Here is a 10613-nt window from a genome sequence, read left to right as displayed (position 1 = left end):
ACAACGTGTCAGAGGGAGCAAATGCACAAACGAGCAGAATTTAAAAAACAAAAAGAAAAGGCATGTTCTGTGTTGGTGTTAAATCGTTGAGCTACACCAGTTAACTGATAAAGCTGACAACCCTAAGGTTGGGGGTTCGAGTCTCGAGTCGGCCACGATTGAGGTGCCCTTGAGCAAGGCACTGAACCCCCCAACTGCTCCCCGGGTGCCGCAGCATAAATGGCTGCCCACTGCTTCGGGTGTGTGTTCACGGTGTGTGTACACTTTGGATGGGTTAAACACAGAGAACAAATTCTGAGTATGTCACTTCACTTTCACTAAAGAATTCTGCAACATTTTTGTGTGAAATTAAAATTTGTATAAATAAATAATGCATTCTTGAAATTACCAAGATGTTATCATAATGCTATGTATGCTATGTCTGGTAATAGGTGTGGCTATCAGACACTCTTTTGACACCCTGTATGGTTGCTTAAAAGCACAAGCAACAAAGAATTTTAACTACTAAAGAGCAAACATCCACTACTGTCGTCTACAGATTAAAGCTTTAAGGTATGATCTATATGACATTAATTATAATGCATTATAATGCTTTTTAATATATTTAATTAAAAAATGTAGAAAGAAATATAAAGATAGCATGTAAATAAATAACATACTGTATAAAGTTTCTTTTAAAGCATAGTTTTTTTCATAGGATTTTTTTCTTCACAGCTTTGATGATGATCATCACAAATCTGCTCAGCCGGACATTTATCTATCTAAATCTTATAATGATCCTCATGACAAGTCAGACTCTGACCTTTAATATTATAATGACATCGTCTAAGAAGCATCAGGATATAACTCGTGACGCGATTTTACAGACAACAGCCAATATCTGCAGATCACGAGCAATCCAGGAGGGACGAAATTTCGATATGGTGAATAAAATGTTTTATATTTATATTTGAAAAAGGTTACTTATAATAAAAACATATTATTATATTGTAACTGTTTTGTGCCTTTAATTTCGCAGCCAGGCACACTGACAGTGCGGTCAGTGGCAAGAAGTTGTTACTCATCTGATTCAACCAAAGATTTTCAAAGCAGCATAAATGACATTAATGAACACAATGCTTTTGTTGATGTTAAGCATTTTCGTGATGCCCCTTACCATTTTGACAATGAGGAGATTTTGGCTGGACGAGACCTTATTACTGAAGGACGTTTTACTGTCAAATACAGTGTCAAGGAGCAGAACTATCAAGCTGCCAGAGAAGCCCTTGGTAAAATCCTACACACTTTGCAGGTATGACACCATATAACTGATATCTACAGAAATGTCCTTGTTTCAAGGGACATTAGTTATTAGGCAGAATAAAGGCTTAACATTTGAGCTTCAATTAGGCTTAATTTAGCTGTGTAGCAACTGTGTTGTAATTCTGATCCTGGTTCATGTCTTTCTCTAAGGATTTCTATAGTCATAGTAACTGGATTGAAATGGGAAAAACAGAACCATATTCCAACCTGATTAAGCCAGAAATCCCAATTAACAACATAGCAGGTAAATGATCTAGTTCTAGGTATGTAGGTGTTTCTCTGCTGATGTGTTAACCTGTTTTTTTCTGTTCCATTCCTATTGACATACTTTCAGTTTTGTTTTGTGTTTTATTGTCTTTTAAAATGTAAATTATAAATTAAAGACAGGTGTTAGTGTAAAAGAAGATGCCAGATTTTACACTCTATTGAAAATCTGCTATCTCTTCAGGGAAGACTTTGCCTTCCAGCCTTCCTTCTAGTGTTCCCAGGATTAGTGCCAGATCAACTGCAGCCCTGCACAAGATAAAGTGGTTACTGTAGATGAATCAATAAAAAAGTAATACTATGGTTAAGGAAAATATGATCTGATGCTCCACCTTAAACCTTCACCTGCTCTTACCAGCCCAGTAGCTTCTAAACAGAAACTGAAAGAGCATGATGGTTGAAAAATTGTTTTTCTCCATAGCACCTGTTAGACAATTAAAATGTGATTACCCAAATTAAGGGCCACTTTTGGGACAGACAATAGAATCATAATAGCATATTTTAATGACCATAATTATAATTGCACATTGCAATTGCTGCACAAAACATTGTGTAATGTATGTGTGACTCATATGTAATAAGCTGAAACAATGATAACATATGCCAATGTTCCAGCTGCCAAAATTCAGGATGACCAGGTCAAACCGGTAGTCCAGATTTAGGTTTCATGGTCCTGGACAGGGTGCTAACACATCACAGGAGATGCAAGGCATAATCACCCGTGCCTTTTTGACTTGAAGACTTTGGAAGGAAGGAATTAGCATTGGGTCCATGGTGAACTTAGAGTTTGAGCTGACCCATTAGTTCTTAAGTAGCTCTTGTTTACACAATTATAAACTGATGTAGAAATGACATTATTTACATTATTTACTTTCCAGTGTGTAAGAAATAAAAAATGCGTTGTGTAAAAATAAGACGATGATGTTGAAGATCTTAATGAAGAACAAGAAGTTTATTCCAGCATAGCAGTGACAAAATACATGATGTACTTAGGGTTCATCGGAGTTAATAAGAACCCCGAGCAAATCCTGCTCAAACATTATATACAGTTTTCCCTTTTGGTAATTTAAATGAAGTTCTGTTTTGAATGTGTATTGAGTGTAAGAACTGAATGTCTCCCAAATGGCTGGGCTACACCTTGTTGTTTAGCTGATTGTCTTTAAATGTTAATCATGGTCACGTACACCTTGTCTTGGTATTGTTACAATTGTTATCAACCAAATGGTCACTTTAAATGTTAATCGCGGTCATGTAGACCTTGGCTTGGTATTGTTATCAACCAAGTGGTCACTTTAAATGGTAATTGCAGTCACGTAGACCCTTTGTTCGTTGTGATCCTTGATGTCCTGCTGCCGTTCCCATATTTATAATTGAATCAAGTTTATACGTTTAGAGTCCTAGAGAAATCTAGAGAAATCTAGAGAAACCACTCCCCTAAAATTCCACACAAACACAGGGCAGAACTGAAATGAACCTAAACCCCAGAGGTGCAAGTCAAATGTGCCACCATGCCCCACATGATTGATTTATTCATTTGTTTGTTGGTTGATTATTAAATACTAATAACACCACTAAAAATATTTGGTCAGGAAAAAACCCTACAAATCTGTAATTTGTTCTCTAAAATAGGTGTGTGAAAATTTCTATTGAAAATCTCGTTCACTGTATCCATAGCTAAGTTTAATGTATCTTGAATGTATCTTCTATCTTTAACACATTATGTGGAAACTAATCTAGGTTGTGCACAAAATAATATATAGGGATGTTATAGTGAAAGTGAATGATATGAGTTTATGCAACATTGTTTTCCTAACTGTTTTGGCAGATTCAGAAACATGCAGGAAATGTACTGATAACAACTGCATAGGAAACATCTTAGAGGATGTCATTATACAGCAGAAACTAACAACAGGATACTCTGGAAATTACAAACCACAAGGTAATGCTTTAACCCAGTGGTCCCCAACCCCCGGGCCGCGGACCGGTACCGGTCCGTGGACCAAATGGTACCAGGCCGCCCAAGGAACATTAAATTATTTCCATTTTATTTACTGTGGTGTATTTCTCTCGGGTTTGTGCGACTTTCCATGGACGAGAGGTTAACCGGGAGCTGAGAGCTAAAGCCACACCAATACCGGGCATGCGCAAAATATCGTGATATCGGGCCGGTTTTAGGTGACGTCTGGAGCTGAGCAGCTGCAAGCGGCAGTGGCGTTGTGCTTTGGTGGAGAGAAGATGTGTATCGCTCTTCTCTCTGTTCACCGGTACTTTCTCATGATTAACAGTGCTTGGTGTACGTGTATATTGTGTTTGCTCAAATTTAACCCACAAATTAAGACTCTACCGGTGTTCTGGATTAAAGTCATGGCGGAATACCCTGAGATTGCCACCACAGCACTTAAATCCCTATTGCCATTTCCGACATGCTATCTGTGCGAAGCGGGGTTTTCTGAAGTGACCGCAACCAAAACAAAACAACGGAATAAACTGGACATAAGCAACACACTTCGGGTGTCATTGTCTCCTATTACCCCAGATGGAACCGTCTCATTGCAAAGGAACAAGCTCAGGGTTCTCATTGATTTAGCATTGTAGTGAGTAAAAAGGCATGTTTAAATACAATTAAATTAAAATTATTAATTTTAATTTAATTCTATAGCCGCCACCCCCCACCCCCAGCGGGCCGCGGTAAAATTATCAAAAATTGACCGGTCCACGGCGAAAAAAAGGTTGGGGACCACTGCTTTAAACAGTTTAAATAATATCAAAGATCATTTTTCTCAGATAAAATTACAAAAAAATTATTCTGAAATAATTCTAAAATAATAAAAATAAAATCATTTAAAATAAATGTTTGTACTAATTTTATCCACTGTGAAAAAAAAATTGAATCTTTTTTATCTTCACATGTTTTATTTTGTCTTTAGGAAAGTGTAGTCATGGAGGAATATTTGATCAAACAGCTCAAGGGCAAGATGGCATAAATAAGGATACTAGCAGCTCCAGTCACGGTCCTCTACATGAAGCAGCAGCATCAGTAGCCACTGCTGCTACCAGAGAACTACTGCAGGACATAAGAGCAGCAGTTGGAGATTCTGAGTTTCTTAGGTATCAGAGAAAGTCTTTCAATGTATAAAATTGGATTTAAGCAGTGTTATAAAAAATAACAACCACATATACTCACTTCTGTTACTGCTATTACTGATAGTAGGTGTGCCATGTCCATTGACTTCCTTGAGTTATGTTTTCCATCTTCACATTTCCATTGCCTCTACAGGTTTATCTGCTCAGTAATGCCAAAATTAAGTATTTCACTTCTCTTGCTCTTATCTCTCAGAATGTTGGGACTCAGCCAGACATCGGTGCTTTGTTTTGTTATCGACACCACTAGCAGCATGTCTGATGACATTAACGAAGTCAGGAGAATTACTTCATCTATCATTGACAGTAACACAGGCACTGCATCTCAAAGTTCAGAATACATCCTGGTGCCATTCAATGACCCTGGTAAGCTTTATTTCTAGAATGCAGCATTGTTATACATTTCTAAATAGTACAATATATATATATATATAGTACAATGGGGGGGTCAATGCACAATTGACAGAAGTGCAAAATGCTAAAAACATTATGATGAATGTTGTTTGACTTATCTTACATAAGTATTGTGGGCTGATAAATAAATGATTTCTTCTGTTCTTACAATTTATTTCAGATTATGGCCCACTTATACGAACAAATGATCCTGATGAGTTTAAACAGCAACTCAATGCACTTACAGTTAGTAATGGAGGAGATTCTCCAGAAATGAGTCTCTCAGGACTCCAGGTAGGACACAGGGGCAAAATTTCTATAACGGACAACAACCGCCAAAAACACTCAGGGTCACAAACACACAAGGAACAATAACCAATCACAACATGAGACATTCACAAAGCAAGATAACATGAGGGAAGGGAATCAAGACACAAAAGTTAAGAAAATAAAGGTTACAAAATAAAAGACATTAAAACCAAAAGGCAAGACAAAAACTTAAAACCTAATCCCTCTAAGGGTGGCTCCTGATGCCCACCCAAAACAATAAAGTCCAGCAGGGTGGTGTAAAGATGGAGGCAGTCTTAGGGGTGGGGTGGAGGGCCAGGCTCTTGAAGCGGGACTGGAGCTGGCTCATTGTGCAATGGTGGGCCTGAGCCATGCAGTAGTGTTAGTCCTGATGGAGCAGTGGTCGATGTGGACCATGGGGCAATGGTAGATCTGGGATGTGGAACTGTGGCAGAAATGGATCATGGAGCAGTAGGTTCTGGTGTGATGAAGCACCTGGGCCATGAAGCATTTGCAGACGTAAGCAGTGGAGCAGAAGGTCCTGGTGCAGTGGTGGTCCCAGATTATGGAGCACTGGAGGATCTGGGCCATGCCACGTTTGCCGATTAGCAGCGACAAAATTCCTCCACAAACTCCTCTATACAGTAGGCCAAATCCACTGATGAAGGTGTAAAATCCTCACCGCTAGATCCATAGCAAGGTTGGTTGTTTGTCACATGTGTTAAAAGATTAAGCCTTTAAAAGACACAAGAGGTAAGAAAAAGGCTACAAAATAAAAGTCATAAAAACCACAATGCGAAACAAAACCCAAAACCTACGTTACAGTCATTTGGTTAGTGAGAGTCATTTATTAGTCAATATGTCATACAGCCGATTAGGCAGCCAGTCAATCTTTTTAGTTACTTTTGTCAGTTTTAGTCACTCAGTTTGCCAGTAAGTTACTCAAGTCTACATTCAGCCAGGTAGTCATTTAGTTAGTAAGTAAGTCATTCACCCAGTCAAAATTCCTGTTCCAAGCTGGCCTTCTACCTAATACCTTTTTAGTAAGATTTAGAAAGCCTTAATAAATCACAAGTATATAAGTAACATTTGTTTCATACTTTTTGTTGCAGCTTGCCCTCACTGGATCTCCAGCACAAACACAGATTTTTGTTTTCACTGATGCTGATGCAAAAGATAAATGGTTAAAAAACACTGTGCAAGCATTGATTGAAAGAACAAAGTCTGTAGTGAGTACATGCAAACCTTCATATATACAAGTCAAATAATCTTGATATTATTTTGAGTTTTTTTAGAATTATCTACCGATAATTTATTCTTCGTTTTGTATTTATCGTGACTCATTTACATAAACATGAGATAATATGCAAAATTGGCAAAATGCTGATTAAATCTTCTTTTATTCCCAAACTGAAGGTGACTTTCATGCTGACTAACACCATTAGTTCTCGGCGTCGCAGGAGTGCTGGCCGCGCAGATGGCCAGCAACTAGTCTCCCCTCAGCTGTTCAATTCACAAGTCTACCAGGACCTGGCTCAGGCCTCTGGGGGCAGCGCTATTGAGGTCACCAAAGATACTCTGTCCCAAGCTACTGATATTATTGCAGTTACATCCAGATCTACACTGGTAATTAAAATTATACTTTGATAATAGTATAATACTACTTATAAATCTTAGTTGCATTATAACCAAGCTTTTGACTCTCATTCAATTTAGAGTATATTCCTGGTGTTAGATCCACGGTTATCCTAACAAGGATATAGCACTTAATTTATATGAATAAACAAATTATTCTATAATAATAATTTTTTTATTATTTTGCTCTTGTTATATTTACTTTTACATCTCACTCTGCCAACTTTAATAAATCAAGCATGAATTAATTAGTAAACATCAAAAGGGCTGGTGTAGCCCTTGTTCTGTTCCAACCAGGCTGGAGCCATACTTGGAAGTCTTTTAAGGCCTAGATCACCTGATTGAACATATATATGACTCTGAAATAGTAGGAATAAAAGCCTTTTTTTATTTTAACTAAACTATTTCATATTAGTTTTGACTAATGAGCAACACTAAAAAATAAATAAAGTATTAACATCTTTAAATTAAGAGCAGAACATTTAAAAAATATCAGGTAAATATTGTCAACAAAAGCATTAGAAAATAATAATTATTATTATTTTAAACTCATTAAACAGAAAGATGTATGATTGTAGATGTAAGATTTATGAACTTAATTTGTTGTAGTATTAGGGACATTGTAAACGATACATACAACAGAATTCTTCCCAATTTAAATACATGACATATAACTAACGTCGTTTCTTCTTCAGGTCACGCTTTTCCAGGCTGTAAGAAACCCAGCAAAAGCTGAAAAATTGTCAGCACTTGTGGATACGTCTGTGCAAAACCTGATCATTTACATAACAGGGAACTCTCCAGAATACACCATCACTAGTCCCTCAGGTGTGTAGTATGTGAAATGAATCATTAAATATTTATTCTGATACGGTGCTTAAAAACTCTGAATTATATCACAATACTATAAGGCACTTTTATAACCATGTAATTTTCAAACCCAGGAGTCTCACAGAGCAGCACTGAACTGAATGGGGCTTTGGGGATTATTCAGAAAGTTGGTAACTTTCACACAGTGCAACCAAATATTGCAGATCAGACTGGATGGTGGGTTTTTGACATTAAATCAACACAGCCCTACAGCATCAGAGTTGTTGGTAATACTCATTTGTTCATATCTCCTGATCAGTTGTGCATAAATAACTGACTTAAAAATGTGGTTAATGGTTCTGAAAATGCTCAGACATTGTCAGTAATTATTTCACTATGTTTTCAGGTCAAAGCGAGGTTGACTTCCTCTTTGACTTTGTAGAATTTTCACAAGGGCTTCATGCAAGCTATGTTGCATTAAACAGCAGGCCTTTAGCAAGTAAGTGAACAACTCCTCAATGGTGATAATCAATTAAATCTGAACTAAAAATTCTTCTCTATTTTCCCTTCATTTAGACAACAATGTCACCCTGTTGATGACCATGGTCGGTGGGGATACCATACAGCCTACAGAGGTGTCTCTGATAGAAACTTCAACTTCAAATTCTTTTAACGGGATACTAGAATTGGTAGCTAGTGGGCAGTACATGCTGACCTTCAACAGCATCCCAGCAGGAAAGTTCACTGTTCGTGTGCTTGGACAGCTCAGTCCCTCTCGATCTTCAGATAACACCTTTCAGAGACAGTCACCAACTCAATTCCAGACATCAAGTGTGAACATAACTGTAAGTTTGAATCCAAAAAAGTTCAAAATCTGCATTTAACTAGGCACAATAATCTATAATTACAAAGTTTTTTTTTATTATTCAATTACTGATATAATGTGTCTCATTCATACTGTATAAGTATTCATTCACTTGGCTTTGACAATCTCAGGTCCTGGAGTTGGCAATCTATCATTGTAAAATGTAAGATGGTTGAAAGCGTCATGATTTTCTTAGAGCTAGCTGTAACTTTGCTAAAGGGGCCTTGGCCAGGGAACTGACCAAGATCCTAATAGCCACTCTTACAATGCTTAACTAACCACTAGTCATCGCCAAACTTCATAACAAACATACAAATTGTTTTTCTAAATTAATAAGTTTACTGTTCCTATATCAAAGTATAATAATACTAAAAAGAAGAAAACATACAATTACTATAAAGTCACACTGCAACGTCTGTGTTTGAGCAATAATATTAATAAAAAGAAAAATGGAGAAGAAGAAGAAGAAGAAGAAGAAGAAGAAGAAGAAAATAATTTTTAAGTATGTTCCTTCATTATTTGGCAAAGTGGATTTATTTACTTTCTTTTTCATATAATTGCAGACTCAACCAGTTGGAACAATGCAACCAGGAACACAATTCATTCTGCCTTTCACAGTTGCAACCAGTGGCACTGGAGGAATCTTTAATATCAGCGTCAGCAATGATCGCAATTTTGACACTCACTATAACTCATCTATCACTCTTGTGAGTGGGGTCAGTGCGAGTGGCACAGTAACTCTATCTGTTCCTGAAAATACTCCCTCTGGAACTGATGTCACTGTGACAATTGCAGCTGAAGCACCAAATGCAAGCGACTTCAACTATGTTGTGCTGCGTCTTTCTGTCATTGCTCCGGTAATTATCGGCAATTATGAAGTATATGCTGGAATTGATATTTTTATACACACACACATATATATATATATATATATATATATATATATATATATACTGACAGACTCTTTTTCTACTCTGTTAAGGTTAAAGATATTATTCCTCCAGTATGTGCCGCAGTTAATGTAAATGCTAACTGCTCAGGCAACTGCAGCTTCTCTTCATGGTCCTTCACTGCCAATGTGACTGATGTGTCAGGAATCCAGAGTGTGAGAGTCCTCAAGGGAAACGGCACACTTCACACCACCAGTGTGCTCAGTGCCACAGGCATGAATGTCACTATGGTAGACTATAGCTCATCTTGCTGTTACAGAGTTTTGGAACTTGTTGCTGTGGATACAGTGGGAAATGTTGCCACCTGCTTCAAATCTAAAGCTGCACCAAGCCTCCTCATTCATGGTGCAGAATTTAGATTGTTTTTACTAGTCTGTCTTTGGTTTCATATAGGAATCTCAATTTACTGATTATTGCAGCACTAAGAGAATATGTAAATGTATCTGAAATAGAATAATATCAGCATAAAAAGTAAGTAACTAGAAGGAAATCCTTCACTATTACAGTATAATATGCATACATGCAGCAAAAGTTTATAAGGCTTTTACTATTATTATTTCACTTATCTATCTAGTATGTAGTTTTATAAGGGATAAACATTCTTTTTTTTTGTTTCAGTAAGTGCTAGCATTTGTTTGTTGTGGGATGTTACATAACTGTTTATTTAAATAAAAAGGGCATTGTGTGTAATTATACATTTTTTTAATGTTTTTTGTATATATACAGTAATTCCAGATCAACCGACCAATATTTTGGTTACATGTGAAGAGGTTTCTATAGTATTTTTCAGGGTGTGTTGAATCTTACACAACTTGGGAGGACTTTTGATTACTTACTACAAAGATTAACCAAAAAACATCACACTAATAGAAGCGAAGGCCAGTGCAATTGTAAGTCTTTATCTCCGCAGTATAGAATGGATAAACTAAACAAACCACAGTCCAAAGTAACAAGAAATATAAACA

The 10613-nt window shown here is 36.9% G+C and overlaps 1 protein-coding gene across 1 annotated transcript; it reads left to right on the top strand.

The window, feature by feature from the left end:
• The first annotated feature begins 431 nt into the window (after window positions 1–431).
• LOC132847634 (von Willebrand factor A domain-containing protein 7-like) lies at window positions 432–10343 on the top strand. The gene is made up of 16 exons (XM_060873109.1): window positions 432–552; window positions 715–923; window positions 1019–1291; window positions 1453–1546; window positions 3392–3505; window positions 4494–4674; window positions 4904–5073; window positions 5282–5394; window positions 6501–6617; window positions 6805–7014; window positions 7719–7851; window positions 7968–8120; window positions 8240–8332; window positions 8410–8678; window positions 9262–9555; window positions 9681–10343. Exons 2-16 carry the CDS (start codon window positions 720–722, stop codon window positions 10056–10058), a joined length of 2796 nt encoding a protein of 931 aa, XP_060729092.1. The 5' UTR covers window positions 432–552; window positions 715–719; the 3' UTR covers window positions 10059–10343.
• Window positions 10344–10613: the final 270 nt, after the last annotated feature.

The sequence above is a fragment of the Tachysurus vachellii genome, chromosome 6, assembly GCF_030014155.1.
Source record: "Tachysurus vachellii isolate PV-2020 chromosome 6, HZAU_Pvac_v1, whole genome shotgun sequence".
NCBI lineage: Eukaryota > Metazoa > Chordata > Actinopteri > Siluriformes > Bagridae > Tachysurus > Tachysurus vachellii.
Note: the sequence above shows the minus strand (reverse complement) of the source record. Positions and strands in the feature narration are given on the sequence as shown.